This window comes from Penicillium verhagenii (assembly GCF_028828195.1).
Source record: "Penicillium verhagenii strain IBT 33310 chromosome Unknown utg000009l_segment0_segment0, whole genome shotgun sequence".
Lineage (NCBI taxonomy): Eukaryota > Fungi > Ascomycota > Eurotiomycetes > Eurotiales > Aspergillaceae > Penicillium > Penicillium verhagenii.
This window is the reverse complement of record NW_026643173.1, coordinates 1,849,041-1,869,693: the sequence shown is the minus strand read 5'-3', so window position 1 is coordinate 1,869,693 and position 20,653 is coordinate 1,849,041. Positions and strand designations below refer to the sequence as shown.

Genomic DNA, 20,653 nt, shown 5'->3' with positions numbered 1-20,653 from the left:
CGGTTTTGTTTCCTACCACACCGCTTTCTGGTAACGCCACAACCGAACTTCGGATTTATGAGTGGTGCGCGCGCTTTAAACTGCGCATACCTCTTTTGACCAATCGAATCCCACTAAATTTCGTGGAAATAGCAGAGTTCGCGTGGCACCTAATTACTCATGCACTGGTTAATGTTATGACGGCTATTGCAATGCCATACTAATGTGAATTGTTGGTAACTAGTAAGAAATTCCCTTTTAATAAGTAAAACCAGTTTAGATAGCACTTATGAACCTGCTCTCTGAAGATATGCATGATTATCTATACCAAATCCAAAATCCATTTCAAGTCTCAACTTCTCAAAAACCTTAAATTCGGTGCCGAAGAAGTGGGAATTGCATACTATTAATTCTGGATCCCACTCACTATCATTCAAACCTAGGTTTAGAGGCCGAAAACATTATGACACGCCCCACAACCCTTGTCTCAACCCTCTCGTAGTCCTTGCACAAATATTCCCGAATTTCCTCCTCCCCATCCTCCCAATTACTGAAAACTCCCAGCTGGTTATACACATACATCAAGATATTCCCAAAAACATTATGCTTCACATTCTTTCCCAGCACAGTGGTACCATATATAGTCCCGTTCTCAGCAAGGTGCGGCTTCAAATTCGTGAAGAGTGCCATTTTGCGATCTAACGGACCGGGCAAACAATGAATCAAGAAGAATGTAGATATGGAATCGTAAACGCCGCTCAGAGGGAGCGGCTGCGTCACATCTGCCTGGACGGTCTGGGTTGATGGTCTGCCCAGTCGATGCTTCGCGGTGGCAAGGGAATGGGGGCTCAAATCCATCAGCGTCACTTCCGTCTTCTCTGATATGGCCGCATTGGCTGGATAGTAGCCTGAGCCACAGCCGATGTCCAAATGACGGTGACCCACGGATTGTTTGAAGAAGGGAAGTTGGACGCTCTTGGTGGGGCAGTTCCAAGCGAAGGAGTTGGAAAGACCGAGGACCCAGGCGTCGTATACAGGCAATGTCAAGGGTGTGTAGGAGGCGGCCCCGGCTGTGGCTGTTGGCCTGGTGTCAATTTTCTGATACACCATTGCAACGTTGGTGCTATGAGCAAGAGTTAGGTAGCTGGGATCTATATTATTTCGTTTGCAAAGAATCTCAGTTGGGAACTGTTTGAACTTATAGAGTTGCTTATCTAGTAACTTTTTATGGCCCCCTCTTGCACAAGATTCTTCACATCCCAACTAGGCCATGGCGGCCAAAAAAAGGAAATTGGGGGCCCGGCCCATGACACGATTGCAGAAATTGTTGAATCCACATATCGGGTGAAGTGACGAGGGCAAGGCTTTTTCTTCGCGAATCAGTCTTTTGGATGGTAGGTCATATGGCCCATTGGGCAAGCGGAAAGTTATCACGTCCACAAAAATAAGCGAATAGCACAGGCAGGAGACCACCAGTCCTGGGTGACGATATCATCAAGGAACGATATCAAGTCGAAACATCAGCCACCAAAAAGTTCATCAAGTGTGATAACTGACGAAAAATGTTATCGAATCAGCCGACACCAGAAAGTCGCCACAATGCTCAGTTGGATCGGAGAAGCGGCTACTCCATCTCCGATAATACAGCAAACTATACCCTGCAAGTCAATAATAGCGAGGTGATGTGATTGGCTGCTGCTTTTTTAGGGTTGTGGATTCAATTCTCCGAACGCCTGTTGCATCGGCGGTCTTATTGCGATTTGAGCTCGCTAAGTTCGAGATCCGATTGGATAAAGCTCTACATGGTAGTAGTAGATGCTTGCTTATTGCTACTACTGCACACCTATACTTATCGTTTTATAGCTGGAAATATATGGGTTACTTGTGATGCTTGCTTGATAAAGAATACAATTAACTCTATACGGTTGCATTCCAGGGTGTCATCTAGAGGAAGATTGATCTTACGGCAGACGCATCGTCAATGAGGCGGAATTGGATTCCTGCCCGAGTGGCCCCGGGGCCAAGGTACGCCAAAATCTTTATCTTGGTACTTGGGTTACATGAGACCTTTAATTCGGACAAATACCTTCAGCATCCCAATCCTCACTGCCAACACCAGTCCGAACTATGAAAAGGTTTTCGGGGTCCCACTTCTGCTTAAGCTTATAGAGACGTGCATAGTTCGAGCCCCAGAAGCTATCCTGGAAACCCTCCTCAAATCCATCGGCCTCATTGAGATAACAACCACCTGCAGGCGCAGGATCCAGGGCCTTTAGAATCGGGACCTCAACCTGCGTCAAGTTCAGCTGGATCGCCTCTTGCTCGGCAAGCGATGCATCGATGTCCCAGCCTCGAGCGAGAATGACGTGAACCAACGCATCGCGCCAGACAGGATGCAACGCACTGTCCACAACATCGGCATTCGCCCACACAGCCGGACCAGCTACGACAAGACCCTGGATCGCATTTTGGCCCAGGGTGGTGTTTCCTGGATACACGCGCAGGCTGCGAAGAGCATCTGTGATCTTTTTGGGTCCTGCGGTCGAGTTCATAAATTCGCGAGTGACAAGACGCGAGCCGAGGATTACGGGGGTGCCGACTTCGTCGGAGGCTGCAAATTCTGCGAGGTACAGGGTTGATGCTTTTGGCAGCAGGGTTGATGAGTAGGTGAAGGCTGCACCGGTGAGATTGCCAAGTGCGTAGACAAATGGCGTCATCAGCGCGTCTACACTGGCCTTGCTTGTTGCGTTGCCAAAGGCGCCTTCGGCACTGATGGCGGAGATATGGCCAAGCGTGGCATCAGGGTAGTCTGGGATCAGCCAGTAGTACACGCTCCCGCCTGCCTCGTTGAATGTGGGTAGGAATGCGTGGAAGTACTCGACGGCGTTCCAGTACTCATCTGACTCGAACTCGGCGCCTCCGGAAATGGAGAATGTCACGAGCGGAGCATCATCGAAGGCCCGTACGGTCACGGAGGTGACAACTCCCCATGTACCGCCGCCACCTCCACGGAGAGCCCAAAAGAGGTCAGAGTTCTGGTAAGCGTTTGCAGTCAAATGTCTCCCCTAAATGGTCGGTTAGCGCTGGTTGGCAGCTGAAATATGGATGGATATTTTACTTACATCCGCAACAACCACAGTGAATTGCAGGGCGTTATCAGAAGCCATGCCGTGGATTCCAGCGAGCAAGGAATGACCCCCTCCTTGGATGTATCCACCAGTGACACCCACGCCGTGCGCCGAGCCCCCAACAACCATAATATCATTCTCATCCAGCCACTCATACATATCGTACAGCTGAACGCCAGCATCAAGAGTCACCGCCATACCCACGCCCCCATCCGCGCCATCATAGCCAACGGGGGTAAAGTTTTCATGCAGAGTCTTATTGGTCATCAAATGCGTGAAAATCTGCAACGACTCTGGCGCGACAGATCGACCTGCGTGATTATGACCGGTGTTCCGAATAGCCACTCTCAAATTATACTTGCTAGCAAAACGCACACCTGCCTGTATATCTGCTGCCGACCCGGCCTCAAGTGTGTACAGCGATATCCGGCCCTGTCCACATGGGATTGACTCCGCAGAGTCGATATAGCATGACTCATTCTTAGCAGGCCATGCTTCCCAGTTTGGCCACTCCACAGCACCTGTGAATCATCTATCAGCTGTGTTTCAATTACATTTTTCTCGCGCGTGCGTTTCGCGTCGCGGTAACATACCTGGTTGATTAGATCTCCACTCAGAGTCATACTCATTTGCCTGCAGGACACTGCACGCGGCAGCATCATACGTGGAACCATGGCAGAGCGATGCAATAGGTCTCAAAGCATGAACATTCCCGTTGACAGTTCTGTTCAAAGTCTGCCATTCTGCCTTAGAAGGCCAACACGACTCGGAAGGACGGCACCGACAAGTCTTCGCGGACACCGCCACGCCGACAAAGGCAAACACTGAATATAAAAGAACGCGAGAACGCATCTTGACCCAATTAAGCATCACACATGAAAGCCACGAGCAACCAACTCACAGCGCGAGCCAGTCTTTATATGATGCAAATACCCAAGCTGCCATGCATCGTCGCGCGAGAATACGGCTTTCATATTGGTCGCAAATACGACCAGATGCGGGTAAGCCTTCGCGCCAACATAATGCAACCTTTCAAACTAGTCACAGCATCGAGGCCAATCGCTTCCCCTGTTGCTCCACACTTTGATCAGACTCCCATCCAGATGGCAAGGGTCTCGGGTGTCCCGTGCGGCCGCGCCGGCGCGGCTTGCTGCACTAGACTGCCAAGACCTCGCTAATGTGAGCCTTCTACTTTTTTTGGCCAGTCATCGGGCCACATCTTTGGAGGTTTTGCCAAGGTGGGTTGGGAATCTCCGGTCAAGAGATTCGAGGCTGGGGCTGGGGCCGCCCCGGGGGGCTCAGGGGTTTGCGGCCAGGGTACCAACTGCCTTTATAAGCGATCTTTGGGATCAAAGGGTTTTCAGTGAATCAGCCTTGGACGCTTTCCAAGGATTGAATATAAGAAGGCTATGAGTAGCTTAAAGACATGAGCATTGAAAATCGATGATTCACAGTGAACCAGCGCAATATGCTATTTTAGAATTCTTCGAGTCAAACACTTGAGAACGACAACCTGGGCAATAATACATGTGCATATTCAATGTTTGTTCCGAGCATGATTTTTTCTCAAGTTTGGAGGGAAAATAAAAGAAAATGTGATATCTATGAATCGTAAGGCATGTTCTCATCAGCCCTAACCGCTTTCGAATCCTCATATGGAATAAATGATCGCTCTGTCACCAAGATTACTATACAGGTATTCAGCTCCGCGCTGCAGCCATATCAAAACAATTGGGAAAATCCCAAAGCAACCAGGTTCAACTTGCCCCATATCCCAATTCCAGGGACTCCAAAACTCCAAGATGCAAAAAGAAAAGGAAAATCGTTTGTCAATGCGGCCATGATTTTGTGTACGTCAAGGCTATGAGCCCAGTTGCATAAGCTCTCCGAACGATTCACCAGAGCCACGTGCGAAGACATCTTCCAAGAAGTCGGCCGTGTCATCGCGGAAGGATTCATTGAGCGAGCCAGCAAATGAAGCCAGGGGGCTTGTACCATTCTTTGGGTGTGGTTGAATAATCGGTGGCTGCAATAATGTATTGTTAATCATAGGGGGCTGCATTGCAGGACGATTTGCTCGTGTGGCAGCGGCCGCTTCGACGCCTTTTATGATATCCTCATCGTCGAACGCTGAGCAATCAGAAAATTCATCATCATCCCTGGTCTTGCCTATGGGCTCTTGGCTCACATGTAGAGGAAGATTATGTGAAATGATATCATTCGATGCACCCGCATCTTCGAGCCCATATAGTTCTTTTTCCATGTCCTCGTCTAGGTCATCAAAGTAGTCCGAATCTGGCTCAGTATCTCCGGCTTGGCTGTCCATGTCCATGTATCCAAAATCATTTTGGTATTCAGGCAAAGCCAAGGCGGGAATTACAGAGCCGAGTGGAGGGTTGTGGTTTGTAGGTTCATTGACAAGCCCGGGTGTAGTCTCCTTGTATGTGCTTCCATCAAAAGGCCCTGGTGAGGGCTCGTCGTATGCCGGTGCGTGAGAAGGGACGGTTGGGGACTCGTCGCTTTTGAGTTCATTGACAGGCTCGGGTGAAGGTTCTCCGTGTACAGGTTCATGGGAAGGCCCGGTTGAAGGTTCCTCGTGTACAGGTTCATCGAGGGGGTCAGGTGGAGGCTCGTCGCATACATGTTCATCGACCGGCTCGGGTGAGGAATCCTCATGTGCAGATTCCTCCGGGGCAGTCTTGGGATCAGGCCCGGGTACTAAACTCTTAGCTGACTCTTCAGACCGAGAAGGTTTACCAAAGCACAAGAACTTCGAGAGCAAAGGCTGACTAGCCGGGATCTTGCCCGCGTTCGGATCAGGCACACCCAGTCGTCTAGCCTCTTCACGGGCCTTCGCATCAGCCTCCGCTTTCTTTTTCTTATTGGCGATTCGTCTCGCATCCTTTTCGCGGATCTCTTTGGCCCTTTTCGCTTGTTGTTCCTCGCGTTCCATGCGCCTCAGTTGCTCAGCGGTGAATCTGAAGACCTTGTTGCTGCGCTGGTACCGGCGTCGCACGGTGCTGGATTTCTCGAGGATGATGCGGGGTTTATTTTCTGTCATTTTGTTTTGGAGGCAAATGTCGCGTGCGACTGCCTGTCGTGATTTCGCTCATGGGGAACGGGTGTGAGTTGTTGAAAGCTGCGTCATGAATGTTGGTCGATTTTAGGAGGCTCTTTGTTTGACGGCGATACGTTGTACCGGTGATCAACAGATTTCCTAATTGGGTATGTTACGCCGCATATTGTCCTACCTCCATGACAACGAATCATCTTTTGATTTGATTTCATCGAAGATAGAAGATCTTTGGTGAACAAAACAAAAGATATTATCAATGAGTAGACTAAAAATTATCAAGTGACCAGGCTCTGGAATGAATTGGCTTCTATACTGCGTATGCAAATACTTAACGATGACGTAGCCTGGCCAAGAATGATATCTACAAGAAACGAATCAAAACCCTTAATCAACAAATGCTCTAGATACTCCAATCCCATTTCTTGCGATTTACAGCATCCAAATTTACTAAACTTGTCACTTTTTCAGGCAATCCCGACAGAACCTTGAAAACATATCATTATCAAATTGCTTGAGCTGATTGGCTCATTCAGCGGTACCCAGTGGCAGTATTTCGCGGGGCAGCAGAGCGCGATTCAAGATATCAATCCTTGACCCTTGACACATTTCCGACCATATAACGCGCAAGCGAACGTCTATTCAGAAAAATGCGTCTTGTGAAGAACAAGATTGAGCATGATGGCTCAGGCACCGTCACATTGTTCCCGGAGGAGCCTGAAGACATGGTACCCCACATCCAATCAACAATCACTACAATCCACCAGACTCTAAGCTCATACATCCAATCTAGTGGCACGCATATAACCTCGTTCGACCGGGCGACCTCCTGCGCGCAAGCGCTATACGTCGAGTTACCACAACACAAGAGACAGGATCCACCTCATCCGCACGAGTACATTTGAATCTCGAAATCCGCGTGAAGAGCCTCGATTTCGATCCCCAAAGCTCGCAGCTCCATGTTTCTGGCCAAATCGTCAATGAGACTTCGCACACCAAAATCGGACAATTTCACACCCTAGATTTGGAGTTGAATCGCAATTTCACTTTAGAAAAAGATGTTGGCTCGGACGGTCAGGGTGTTGGATGGGATAGCATTGCGGTGGAGATGCTCAAGGATGCTGTTGATGAGGGCGGGAAACGTCGCGCGGAGGCTGTCGCCGTTGTAATGCAGGAAGGTTTGGCTCATATCTGCTTCATTGGCCAGTTCCAAACAATATTGAAGCAGAAAGTGGAGATGTCTGTGCCGAGGAAACGGCAAGGCGGTGGTGATCACGATAAGGTGAGGGATATCTATATGGCTATCATTAAGGGATGGAAGCTAACAAAGTCTCTCTCGCAGGGCATGGGCAAGTTCTACCGTGTTACACTGGATACTCTTCTCCGACAGATGGAGTTTAATACCAGCCTAACGTCGGGCTCGAACAATGAGGCCGTCAAGCCTGTTCTACTAGCTTCGCCCGGTTTCGTCGCTGCAGGCTTCCACAAATTTATTCAGACGGAAGCATCAACAACAACGCCTGCTTTGAGACGATTACTTTCCAGCGTCGTGGTTGTGCATTCCGCATCAGGTTATATGAACTCTCTGTCAGAAGTCCTCCAATCCCCCGCAGTGAAGACACTCTTGGCCGATACCAAGTACGCGCGTGAGACCAGATTGATGGACGAGTTCTTGGACCAGCTGCGCAAGGAGACAAACAAGGCTACCTATGGTCCTCGCGAGGTCGAGGCAGCGGTCGACCAGGGTGCCGTGGGTCGTGGCGGTGGTGTCTTGATCATGTCCAACCGATTATTCAGATCACAAGATGTCGCGGTACGGAAACGATGGGTCGGGCTTGTTGACCGGGTCCGAGATGTAGAGGGCGGCGAGGTGCGAATCCTCAGTTCAGACCACGAGAGTGGAAAGCGTCTTGAAGGACTGGGTGGCATCGCGGCGCTGTTGACATTCCCTGTCATTGATCAAGATTTTGATTCAGACGACGATGCAGCCAACTGAGTGGCTTTAAAAAAATTAAAATTTCATGAATCTTATGACAATAGAATGTCTTGAATTTCGGTCACCAGGGCTATCTGGTGGATACCTTGCACATTTCCATCCGGATAATTTTTCCGCTCCTTGTAGATAGTATACAACCAGTAAAGAGGGAGATATTCACAGCATATGAGTACTAAGCTTTACGTGTGACACATGTGCACCTGTTACATGCATTTGAGTCTATCAACCAAGTCAACTTCCGACATCCATCGTACCCCTCTCCTTCCATCATTCTGAAATTTCGAAGCAGGTATTTGACTAGGATCGCCTAAGCCATGGCCAAAACTCACGTAGCCGAAATGCCACGAAACATCCGAGTCCTACCCCCCAAGCACTGGTGAATAAATGACATGCATACGAACAACGCATCGTTCAAGAAATATTCCACCCTCGATAAAGCATGTACTCACGCTACATCCATGATCCAAACATAGATTTCTGCAGCCTTACACGGGCCCCAGGTACATATGTCATAGCCAGACTAGCAGCCTCGCCGCCCCAACCCAACCCCCGATTTGAATACAACAGCAAAAAGACCACAACAGCCGACCCTCCTCAAATGCAAGGAGATTCTAAATGAAGAAACAGGCACAGCCTTACTAGCTGAACTAGTTTATTCTGCACGGCCCCGACCTAAATAGATGAAACACGGCTCCGACCTTAAATATACTTCGCCACAAATTGCAGCGATTTAATTCGCCGAGCCCCGGGGGCCAAATATTATTTCCCTGCCGGGTCTCATTGGTCGTTGAGTTGCTTAAGCTATGTACCTCACTAATGCAAGTGGGTCCTTTGTCGGCCGATCTTTATGCATGATGTCGGGTATTTGTGGGCTAGTGGTGGGCTAGTAGGTAATTTGTAACTAAGTATAGATTGGAACTGAAATATCTTGGGTTCAAAAATGGAATACATGGATGCATGTGGGTGGATAGTTTCAAGTCCATGTTCAACGAATGAGGTTTTTGGATGAGATGGGGTTCATTATATAGTAGTATTGTGCACGCTAATGCTAGTTTGATGCAATGCTGAAGTTGCAGTGGAAAGTTCATGTTTGATTTGCGGGTGCCAAAACATGAAATGGTGGGGTGTGGAAATGCTTTATAGTAGGCAAAATATGCAGGAAATGGACGAAACGCTGAAAAGGTCGCAGATATAGAATGCCGGGATATGTTTCATTCAGGCTCCAGTGATTGGGGCCGTGCTCGCTTTCGTGATGTCGGTATCGCTGCGGGTGGTGGAGGTGGAGGTGGAGGCGGTGGTGGTTGGGGTTGTTGTGGGGAATTAGGAGGATCAGACATAGCTGAAGGTGAAGAAGCCGCACTATCCACGTTTTCACGGTGTTGCCCCGTCTCAATAAGTCGCAGTTGAAGCTTGCATTGGTTCGGGGTGTATGCTTTTGTAGCGCCGAGCTCTTTGACCTAAGGAAGTCGTTAGCAGCAAATCCAAGTTCCATCTGATGCGAATCAAGATTCCGTCGCAGCAAGAACAAGACAAGAAGAGAAGAAACAATCAATCAAAACTCACCTTCTCCGCAATAAACCGATACTTCTCCTTCTCCCACATCTCACTAGCCCTAATAAGAAGCTGGACCTGTAACAGCATCAGCACCCACAACCCCATTTTGCATGTGTGTTCCGGGGAAGTAAAAAGTAATAAAAAAGCGCCGCCCATCATACCTCAGGGCAAAAGTAGATCCATCCATTATCAAAGGCAAGATCCCTCCCTCCCACAACACTCGTAACAATTCAGGCTATCTCTGTCAGGTTCACGTACTCACATCGTGATCTTCCCACTTCGTATTCTGTTTTTCCCGTCTGCGCGTCAACCGCATCTGCAGCCTCGCCTCCGTCGCATCCTTATCAAAGCGGCCGCGAAACAGCTCGCGCACAACCCTCCACGCAACCCCCTGCTCCCGCAGCTCCTGCACAAACGCATCCTCCTCCTCAGCCTGTGGGTCCCTGCGGCCCCGGCCGGGGGCCCGGGGCCGCGGATGCACCAGCGGTGGGGGCCGCGGGTTGAGCCGCTCGCGCTTCATGCGTTCCATGCCCTCCGGGTGCGGGAGGATGGTGACGGGGGTTTCGCGGGAGGGCGTGTGGGATTTTGATTTTTGCTGGGACGGGGCGCGTTTCATGCGCTTGGGCGCTGGTGCTAGTGCTTGTGCGGTGATTGGTGCGGGTCCTGGGGACGTGCAGGGTGTGGATCTGGTGGTGGGCGGATTGCCGAGGCCGTATTCGAGCTGGTAGTCTAGGTCGTTGAGCTCGTCGGGGGCGTAGACGTAGCTGGTTGATTGGGCGGAGGAGACGGGGAAGTCTGGGGGGAAGTTTGCGGAGATTCCGAGGCCGTGAGGGGCCATGGAGGTCGGGAGCCCGTATTGGTATTCGGAGCCATATTCTTGGGAGTGGTGGCTCACGGCGGGAGATGGGCGGAAGGAGCTGTCTGGGAGGCTGACTGGGGTTGGGATGCTGGGTTGGCCTATTGGTTCTGTGCAGTAGGAGGCATTTGCACCCAGAAATGCGGCTTGGAATTCAGGCTAAAGATAGTACATTGTTGTTAGTCTCTCTTTTTTTTTGAGTAATATAGTAGAGCCATGGGTCTTGGGTTTTTGATGGAGGCTTGGCCCCCGGGGCCAATGATAGGCGGGCAGTGTGGAAGTGGGTGTGGCGTACTGTTAGGGCCCCGGTCCAGTCAGGTCCAATGCCATCGTAGTATGATGGCATCTCCTCTGGTGAGCAACTGCTGTCTTCATGGTACGACATGATGCTCGCACGGTATCCGGGTAGAACCATGTATCAAAATTTTCTTTTTTTGCTTCTAGAAGGAACACGAATGTGGAGAGTAGTCTGCGGTTGATTGGAAGCAAAAGGGATGGTGGCAACGATATGAAACACGGATCAGGGTCTTCAGGGTCTTCGTGCAGCAAGATTGGGTCGCGCGGCGGTTGATGGAGAATGATGGTTGGAAGCGGCTAGTAGATGAAACCAACAGTAAACTGACATGCGGCAGCTTGACAGTCTGAGGTTGAAGGATGAACAGATCGTCAGGAAGCTGAAGGAGCTAAAGAAATGATTCTTTATAGATGAACAAGTGTGCTCAGGTACAGGTGGGGGTCGAAGGAATAAGATATAGATGCAAAGGCAGTTTTTTTCCTTCTTCTCTACTGCATTGGAGAAAGCGATATCACAGCCCACGCTGGAGTGCCTTGCAAGGCAGGAAGAACAAACGTTCTGGCGTCATGAACTATAGGCTCAGAGTGCACCAGAAAGCAAGGACTGGGCCGCCGATGACCGCTGTGCTGCATTGGAACCGCTCGGGGAAGAAATGTGTAGACACGTCGAGGGCCTATATTTAAGCGCCTACGGGATCTTTGTTGATATACATCAATTTCCGGCCCCCATCCTTCAACCCACAAGCCCCGGGGAAAAAGTAGGTAATGGAATTCTGCTGAAGAGTTAGATCATAGGGCCAGAATGGGGATCTTTGAAATGGGTCGAAATAGTCATGTTGGAAAGCAATTAAAAAAAGATCATGGATTTTCAAAATAGAACAGTAGAAGAAAAAAAAAACAGTAAAATGGGTACGAAATTGGCTTTTCACTAAGGTAAAGGGCCGAAAAACTACGGGATTTGCATTACATGATTAGAGGGGCCGGGGAGAAAGGAGTGGGATTAGTAATTCCAGTAGAATAATTTTTGTTTATTTTATTTTATATACAAGTAAATGAGCACTAGTCAATTATTGTAGACTGTAGTCTATCTCCATGTGTCTTGCAGGGATCCAGATCATGTCAGATGTCATCTGCACTTAAAACTTCCTCTAACATTTGCATTAGATTTATTCTTGAATTTGGAATAATCATTCTAATCACTTTCTTACAATCTGCCTTGTGAGGGGGTTGCAGTCAATGTTGGAGGTGATGCAGTCCTAACGATAAAAGAAAACGCTCTCTCTGGTCCTATCAATGTTTAATCTCCCACAATAAAAAGCAAAGGGAAAAAGAAAAAAAAATAGAAATCATAGACCTGGAGCGTGTCATAAAGCATAACAAACACAATTGGGGTCCAAGAAGTAGAACCGAGTAAACCACGCAAGTAAGTGGAAAGGGAGTTTATCACCGGCGGCTCTTGACTGGACGGGGATCCGTGAGGCTGGAAAATGCTCTTCTGCTACCCGCCGCAGCAAATGGGCGTTTTGCTCCGGAGAATTCTTGACCGATCGTTAAGCGCCGACCACGCTCCCTTCATCTTTCTCTTTCTCTTCCCGAATCTTCTTTTTCAATAGTTCAAGCGGTACTCTACTCTTAGTCCACTTAGTCTAGTCCTATATAACCACGAGGCAGACTCTATTACTTTAATCTCATTTTCGGCCCCAGAATGTTGTTGATCCTGATTTCTTTTGGCCATTTTCTCCATTTTCGTGGGGCCGTGTGGTCTAAGCCTTGGCGTAAAGGGAACCCCACATCGCATCCACGGTCCTACGTGCTTGGGGTATTAAGCGCCGAGATCTATCCGAGATGTCATGATGAGGTTTAATTCCACAATGAGGAGAACTTTGCTTGATAGAAGCACTAGAAATTTTTTTCAGAGTTACAATGTAAGATTTCGCTCAAATTCTCTTTTCTATTTCCTTTTTTTTTTCTTTTCAAATATTAGCTAGATTGGGTAGATCTAGCCCCGACCTGATATGTAGATTAACGGATTATTTCTCGGTCTTGATGCGAGGACCATCATGATCTCGAGGATCATTAAAAAGTGTGAAATATTCACAAATTTCGAGGTGTTCATCACGGCAGCAGACTAGAGCTCAAAGTTAGTAACTGATCCAGAGCGAGTTGATAAAAATTGAAGTTATACCATTCTTCTTTCCAGTGACCCTACAGGCCTCACACGGAATTGAAAATCCCATTCCACGTACTTTCCCCATCATAATGCTTACTGACACCTATAAAATGAGTTAGATTATTGAATTTTATTAACCAGTTCAAGTTTGTAGACTTACTGCATCTCCTTTCTTTTGCAATGGGAGCGCTGGGAGTTTGGAATCAATGATAGCTTTCTTAGCATCAAGGTTTGCTATAATCTGGCGATACCAAATTATTGCAACAGCCTCTTCTTTACCAGTTGGCCCGCCACCTTTTCCCATATCAGGTAACATGATATCATCATGTGTAGCTGCATAGTGCTTACGTAAGGTATTTGTGGTCGTATACTAACCAATCCAATACTAGTTAGTAACTAATCTAAGTAGCAAACTTGAAGGGATAACATGCAGTCTTTGAGCAACCAGGGGCCCGGCAATGTATCTCGCCACGGTAAATCACGGCGGTGTTATCGCTTTCCTATGTCAATTATCAATATTAGCTTATGAGCAGTTAAGAACTAATCCACGTTCCAACTTACTCGAAATGACAGACCAGGAAGCTGAAGGTCTCGACGGGGGGTTTCAGTATAGCGCTTGAAGGCATCCTAAGAAACAAGATTCTCTTATTAGCTGGATTCTATGCTGATTATGGATCTTACTTACTTCACCACGATAGGTACTTGGCATACTCTTGGTAGGTAAATCTGTGAGATAAACTCAAAGGGAACTGGTTCAGTCTGAACTCTGGTGGGTTGCCAAGAAAGGTCATGTGATTTGTTGGTTCATAAGAGGTGTTCCCTATTTTTAAGAGAGGTGGGCCGCGCTGATCTCTTTGTTCCCTCGAGTTTAAAGAGGTGTTCCGAACTAATCTCTGCGGGCTCACCGCTTGTACATAATGCTGCAGGCACATTAGCATGGCTGAACGGGGCTCTTGCCTGCTCATCGCTGAACCTCTCAATACGCGAGTTTCTCGACTTTTGCCCGCTGTTTGGAAAGCTCCGAGCGCCCAGTACCCTAAGAATTCTCACTAAAATCTTGATAGCCGCGCAATGCAACCCTCCGCGTCCACTACTAGCTTGCCAGGCAGACCTGATTTTGAGGCCTTGTGTCATGGCCTAATTGCTACGCATGTTGTGCCTTGGAAATTGTTGCCTTGTGAACCTGCGCGGGTAGATTCCATCGCGCCCGAAATAAGAATAAATAAATTTGATTAACAAAATGCTCGCTCGTTATAACTTTGACACAAAAGTAAACTGGTACCAAAGACTTTCTTGGCACATTCATAGCACCTGAGAATGATCTTCATATCCTGCAGTCGATCAAGCGAATATCGTCCATGCCCATGACTATCAAGCGGTGGTCTGGTGACGTGGATTAGCAATATCATGATCATCGTCATCTGAATCATCCCCTAATACCGCATCAAAGTCGTCATGATCATCACTCTCCACGTGCGCCTGCTGATGATGATCCAACGTATCGTCCGCGGTGATAGAGATACCCCGCGCACCCCACCGGTTGTTGCTGGGTCGGTTATCCTCTTCCTCCCCATCATCTCGGAGAGCCTGTTCCTCATCACTAGAGGTGCGCACTCCTCGAATGTTGAGAACACGGTTAACCAGCCAACTCTTGCGGAGATCCTCTGAATCGACCACACCGCCATTGCGAAGCTTGACTCGTTGGCGCGAATAATACACCCACGCAAAGTCAACATAGAATGCAGTCTGTACAATACCGAATACAAACGCAATCGGATCCCACTTATGTTCGCTACCGAACCCGCGGACAAGCCAGTTCAGGATATAAAAGGCCCGGTAAGAGCCTAGTGCACCAAGGTAGTAGGAGTCAATCACGGTCGGGACGGTGGTCTGGCGTAGGAGTAGTAGCTGTGGCAGCACACAGACGGATTCGAGGATAATGGAGAAGGCCCAGCAAACCTGTTCTTGAGTATTAGCGCTTGTGTACAAAATTCCAAAGATCGGGGGGGATGTCTCACCTCCAAGAGCTGGGTGAAGGGGTTCAAGCCCTCCAAAACCGCGATCGCAATCGGTGCCAGCACCAGCGATCCGGTCATCGAGTAGATCCCAAGCTTCCATGCTCTCTCTCTCTCACGTGTCCGAGGGAAGACCTTCATCATGATGAACACGAGGTAGAAAGAAGAGGTCAGATAAAATAGTTTGAACATGATGTTCCATAGCGACGCCCCGGAGTTGAATGCCCATGATGATGGCCTGAGTATGTCCAGATAGCGGGTCATAAACACGAGCCCATAGAGCAGCTGGGTAAGGAGTGAAACACCTAACGAGGAGCCAGGTGTCAGCAAAGCCAGTCACGAAACAGAAAACCTCTATCTGGATTTCCAGAACACATACCCTCTGCACTTTTGTTCCTATGAATGGCCCAGATCAGGATACATATCGAAGCCAGGTGGGATATGTCGGCTAAATAGCGAAACACGTTCCACCCCATCGTTGGCGTAATGGTTTGTTTGCGGGGTGAACAGTGGAGATGATCTGACGCGTGGGTCCACAGATATGGATGAATGAACTATGTCACACTTCAAGGTGACCAGTATAGAAAGGTCTTGCAGCTGGTTTAGGAGAGCAAAGTTCACAAAGGCTACACTTCCCAATGCCTGCACTGGAGACTGAATGGGGAAGCTCGACTGCCTTATCAGCGATCCGAGCTCGGGCCGCGTGTCCTCACGTGATATATGACGTCATGAGGCTAGGGGAATACTTACATTGGAGTATACTAGTAACTATTGGCATCAAGACTCAGAGTACACTCTCTTTACAACGAATTATCTTCTCGGTCATTCAGATCTCAAAAGTTTCATATGAATGTGGTTTGAAACGTCGGGCCTTTAAAAGAGACGGCATATTTGTACAATATAAAGCAGGAATCAGGGACCTTTAGTACATAGATGTACTACATTATAATAATTGCTACCAGTTGACTAGCAGGTACATGCTACTACTTGAATAAGAAGTCTAGTATGGATCCACGTGCATACTATCAATTGATATATTTGATTAATTACCTACTCTGAGGCAATTAATCTTGGAATAAAAAAGGTTTTTTGTTCTTTCAAGGTCGCAAATTAATTTCTTTCATCTTCATCCGTACTACTCATACATGTATTTTCCCCATGTCAATTTCAATAATAATCCACCGTGTCCAACTTCCCCATAAAAATTGAATCTCCTGGAAAAATCAAATGAACAAAGAAAACTTTAGAAACAAATTCGTCTTCCTCACAACTTCCCAAGGTTCTATTTTTCCCAAGTCTTGGTGCCCTTTTCTTCCTTGACGTACTGTGGAAACCTGTAGACCCCTCCGGAAGCACTGTCGTCTTTCTTCTTTGAAGGCTTTGGATCTTCCGTAGGATCATCATCGAGATCCTTCTTCAAGAATCTGTGATCTTTTTCTTCTTGCATTTCGTGCTTTAGGAACTTGCAATCTCTTGGGTGGTCATAATCTTTTCGAATCTTTTGAAGATTGGAACTCTTTGTCACCTCCTGCCTCGAAAGGTTGCCGAGCTGTTCATCATCTTGGATCTTCCTCTTCCTATCAGTACGCTTCTCGTGATCGTACTTACATTTAAGGACATCAGAAGCTGTAATAACACTGTTTCGATCCCTTAGTTGCATCTTTGAAACAATTCCAAGGACGGAAATCCCCAAAGATAATTGCAAACAGATATATTCTTCGTTCTTCTTGCGTTTCACTGCGTGATGACCATAGTAGACTGCGGGTGGAAGAGGTCCATGGTTATGCCATGAAATTTTAGCGGTCTGGGCCAAGTTCCAGCCATCTTGGACTTTTAAAAGTAAGACAGAGAAATGGCAGCACTTCATATCCAAAATTTCCTCCAGGCTGCGGTGTCTCCCTATTTGTTTTCGTCCGTCCAATTCACATTTTAAAATTCCAGAGGCTTCGAAATTTCTTGATTTGGGGGCAGTCTTTAAGCAATATCCATAACTTTTGAGAAAGGTATTGATGTAGTCGACGGCTTCTTCCCAAGATTTCCAAGTTTGATCAATTGGGAGAGGATGAGTGTAGTGGCCGTCGTCAAGCGATTCTGTGTAAAGACCATTCCTATTAGCATTCAACGTGTTTCTGGAGAGCGAAAACCCCTTGAACCTTACCAACTATGCTGACCTGGTCTTTCACCTCTTCTTCAATCACCCCTTTGATTCTTTTTTCCGGTTTTTTTCCAATGGGAGAGCCACAAACAGGTGCTCTGTCGGCAAGTGTCCTCGAAGTGGGAGTGATTGTATCCTCTTTGACAATATCGTCGGTTATTTTTATGGGAGCCCCACAGTCAGAGCCTTTTGGAGCGCTAGCAAAACAATCATCCTTGTGTTCTGGGAGTGGAATCGCAGACGATTTTTGGGTGGAGGTCCATTCTTTGATGACGGCTTCTGTATCTTCTCTCAAAGTTCGAAGATTAGCACTGTCATCGGTAGTGCCGAGCTCTATCAGGCCTGGCAGCTTCATCTCAGGTGATGGGGACCTGAGATTCGGAAACGTCAAAACCTCCTGTTTGATAGCCACTGGTGTTTCTTCTTTCAAAGATTGACAGTCGGACTCGCCATCGGTAGTGATATCAAGACAGAGATCTATCAGATCTGGCAGCTTCCTTTCAAGTGATGGTGACCTGAGATTCGGAGACGTCGAAACCTTCTTTTTGGTCCGTTTTTCTTCTTTCAAATATTGACAAGCAGACTGGCCATCGGCAGTGGTATCAAGGCAGAGATCTATCAGATCTGGCATCTTCCTTTCAAGTGATGGTGACCTGAGATTCGGAAACGTCGAAACCTCATTTTTGATAGCGACTGGTGTTTCCTCTTTCAAAGATTGACAAGCAGACTCGCCATCGGCAGTGGTATCAAGGCAGAGATCTATCAGATCTGGCAGCTTCCTCTCAAGTGATGGTGACCTGAGATTCGGAAACGTCGAAACCTCATTTTTGATAGCGACTGGTGTTTCCTCTTTCAAAGATTGACAAGCAGACTCGCCATCGGCAGTGGTATCAAGGCAGAGATCTATCAGATTTGGCACCTTTCTCTCAGGCGATGGCGACCTGAGATTCGGAAACGTAGAAATCTCCTCTTTGATAGCAACTGGTGCTTCCTCTTTCAAAGCCCTCGGATTAGCATTGTCCTCGGGGCTATCGATGTCGGGGTCTTTCGTGTCCGGAAGTGACATTTTAGGCGACTGGATTGGAAGATAGTATGTAGGATACAAATATGAAGATGCAGTGAAGATGAAGATGAAGATGAAGATGAAGATGGAGGTGATGAGGAAGATGACAAGAAGAATCGAGAACCCTGCAGGCTTTTAAAATACCAAACAACTCCAATCCGTCAGGTGATCTGCACGGGTGGTTGTTTGCTGGTTGTCAATGCCGTCAAACGACCTTTGGAGCCTTGATTCTCCACTACCTTCGAACATTTCAAGGAGCAAACCCACCTTTGAATTCATAGCTCTAGCAGTTGAGCATGTACTGTCTGGATGAACGCCATTGTTAATCTTGGAATCTAACATTTTGCCTCCAAGGCTGAGTGTGCTTACCCTGGCCTAGAAATCAATTGACACGAACGGTAACACTAGTTGACCTGGGCATATATACCGGAGGCAGTCTGGCCACCTCAGCACTTGAGTGCTGTCAGTAACCTCAAGTGCTTGGAGAACTTTCAAAATGATTTCCAAGGTGATCTCTCAAGTCTCGATCAGAATCATGGTTGGATCTAAGAACATTCGAACATTGAAGCTCCAGATGTCTTCTTGAGGTCCGAGGTTGCTGTCCAGATTCCATACATATGGTACACATTGATTTTAATAAGCGTCAACGGCACAGGATATGAATTGGGCTGCACACATGTGCATGCACATGGTATTAAACTGTGAGAGATCCAAATTCTTCATTGTAAAGATTCCCAGTGCCAGCTGCATACCTGGCACTTCAAAAGTGTGGGTCTTGAAGATCCAATGCTTAAGTACAGTTGGGATATACTACTTATCGGTTCGATAAATTAATAGATTTACTTATATACATTATGCCTGCATGTCCGCCGTGCTCAATAAAAGCAACCGGCATGTCAATCCAGGCACAAAAGGAGTCTGTATCACGGCGGAAATTCTGTGAACTATACGGGGGATCGTCTTCTGTGGCAAGGGGTATTAGGGTCCTTCTCCCATTTAATCCATACATACCATAATCCTTGGCTTGACGCATAAAAAGCTTCCCAAAGATCTCTGGAAGGCTCCCCAGCTTCAAAGCGGTTGGCGGTTTTCATTAGTCAGAGCTAAAATATAACCCCATGCGGCTTAACATCTTAGCTCTACCAGCTAAATTTCTTCCAAGCTTCTTCCAGTCACTCAATCCCTCACAGTTACAATATCAGGCACTTCAGGCACTTTGGAACAATTTTCCAAAATAGCACCGATAGCGGTTCGACCAAATTTGACGCCGGGACCACAATACGCCATGAGCGGAGATCCGGGGAATGATACTGACGGAAGTCCAGGGGATCCCGGGCTCTGGCATTTCTATGGCATGATCGATCGGGTTTGGTGGATCTGGGAGAGTCTAGATTTGGCGAATCGATAGTATGCGATTGCAGGTCATTCCAATGACGTACCTAAATGCGGCTGCTTCTTCAATGTCACGCTGGAAACCACCATGATCAATGTCGGCTAAGTGAATGTAGCAAGGTCGTTGTGAGAACAGTGTTATGAGTAAGACGTAGGAGCATTTCGTTATGTCTACTTTATTCGTGATTTTTGACGTGAACGCAATGATCGATTATCAATGTTCCAAGGTAGACAAGTTGAGGAGTTTGATATTCCTTTTGAAGACTGTGACTGTGTCAACGTCTGTTGAAAGTCCACTTTGATAAAGTATCATATCGATTACGTGTCCCATCTACTAATTCAGTCCTGCTTATAGACCAAAGTCTTATCATGAACCAGTCTCAAACATGGTGTCTGTGAAATCCGAAAGACATAGATGTCACACGATGGAGCCAAAGAAATCAACCTCGATTCAACCAATCACTGGCCAGGAAAAAGGATGACCTATCAAAGTATTCTAATTCGTCTCATTTCCACCTCGACGACGCCAGCCCGGCTATATCAGAATTGATTGATAAGATGTCCTGTATTGCCGATTGAGGCAGCAACCCCATGGGTGGGCGGGGGGGAGGATGAGGGGAGGGGAAATCCATCCCGGTGGCGTCATCATCCATAGCTCTCTCTTTGCAGATGACAAGCCACATTGTTTCGAGCTGATGCAGGATCCTGGACAGCATCCCCGATGCCTGCAGCGTGGACCCCCCAGGCCACGGACCGTTGATTGGCACAAGGGGTGAAAGTGCATTGCATCCTGCCGGGCACTCCAATGGTGGATCGGGGCATTGCGTACGGGACCATGTATCCTGTGCCCTAGAAATAGGAACTGTTATCTGTCTAAAGTATACCTACCCGAACCTTGTTCTTTGTTGATTGATTTTATTATAGATGCTTGAAGTTCTTGCATCTCAAAGGGAAAGAAAAAAAAGGGGGATCTCAAGG

The 20,653-nt window shown here is 47.6% G+C and overlaps 8 protein-coding genes across 8 annotated transcripts; 1 reads left to right on the top strand and 7 right to left on the bottom strand.

Moving 5' to 3' along the window:
• Positions 1-408: 408 nt before the first annotated feature.
• On the bottom strand, positions 409-1,089 carry N7466_009749 (class I SAM-dependent methyltransferase; the record flags this gene model as incomplete). The annotated part of the gene is made up of 1 exon (XM_057169138.1): positions 409-1,089. The coding sequence occupies one exon, from the start codon at positions 1,087-1,089 to the stop codon at positions 409-411; it is 681 nt and encodes a 226-aa protein (XP_057017844.1).
• Positions 1,090-2,048: 959 nt separating this feature from the next.
• N7466_009748 (FAD-dependent oxidoreductase) lies at positions 2,049-3,959 on the bottom strand (the record flags this gene model as incomplete). Its single annotated transcript, XM_057169137.1, has 3 exons — positions 2,049-3,044; positions 3,102-3,628; positions 3,701-3,959. The coding sequence occupies 3 exons, from the start codon at positions 3,957-3,959 to the stop codon at positions 2,049-2,051; spliced, it is 1,782 nt and encodes a 593-aa protein (XP_057017843.1).
• A 1,009-nt stretch (positions 3,960-4,968) lies between these two features.
• N7466_009747 (uncharacterized protein) lies at positions 4,969-6,168 on the bottom strand (the record flags this gene model as incomplete). Its single annotated transcript, XM_057169136.1, has 1 exon — positions 4,969-6,168. The coding sequence occupies one exon, from the start codon at positions 6,166-6,168 to the stop codon at positions 4,969-4,971; it is 1,200 nt and encodes a 399-aa protein (XP_057017842.1).
• A 662-nt stretch (positions 6,169-6,830) lies between these two features.
• N7466_009746 (putative translation factor pelota) lies at positions 6,831-8,176 on the top strand (the record flags this gene model as incomplete). Its single annotated transcript, XM_057169135.1, has 2 exons — positions 6,831-6,908; positions 6,974-8,176. The coding sequence occupies 2 exons, from the start codon at positions 6,831-6,833 to the stop codon at positions 8,174-8,176; spliced, it is 1,281 nt and encodes a 426-aa protein (XP_057017841.1).
• A 1,211-nt stretch (positions 8,177-9,387) lies between these two features.
• Positions 9,388-10,971, bottom strand: N7466_009745 (uncharacterized protein; the record flags this gene model as incomplete). Its single annotated transcript, XM_057169134.1, has 4 exons — positions 9,388-9,633; positions 9,740-9,805; positions 9,993-10,745; positions 10,882-10,971. 4 exons carry the CDS (start codon positions 10,969-10,971, stop codon positions 9,388-9,390), a joined length of 1,155 nt encoding a protein of 384 aa, XP_057017840.1.
• A 2,024-nt stretch (positions 10,972-12,995) lies between these two features.
• N7466_009744 (uncharacterized protein) lies at positions 12,996-13,759 on the bottom strand (the record flags this gene model as incomplete). The annotated part of the gene is made up of 4 exons (XM_057169133.1): positions 12,996-13,028; positions 13,211-13,393; positions 13,612-13,677; positions 13,736-13,759. 4 exons carry the CDS (start codon positions 13,757-13,759, stop codon positions 12,996-12,998), a joined length of 306 nt encoding a protein of 101 aa, XP_057017839.1.
• A 662-nt stretch (positions 13,760-14,421) lies between these two features.
• On the bottom strand, positions 14,422-15,541 carry N7466_009743 (ER lumen protein-retaining receptor; the record flags this gene model as incomplete). The annotated part of the gene is made up of 3 exons (XM_057169132.1): positions 14,422-15,009; positions 15,069-15,370; positions 15,445-15,541. The coding sequence occupies 3 exons, from the start codon at positions 15,539-15,541 to the stop codon at positions 14,422-14,424; spliced, it is 987 nt and encodes a 328-aa protein (XP_057017838.1).
• Positions 15,542-17,176: 1,635 nt separating this feature from the next.
• Positions 17,177-18,286, bottom strand: N7466_009742 (uncharacterized protein; the record flags this gene model as incomplete). The annotated part of the gene is made up of 1 exon (XM_057169131.1): positions 17,177-18,286. The coding sequence occupies one exon, from the start codon at positions 18,284-18,286 to the stop codon at positions 17,177-17,179; it is 1,110 nt and encodes a 369-aa protein (XP_057017837.1).
• Positions 18,287-20,653: the final 2,367 nt, after the last annotated feature.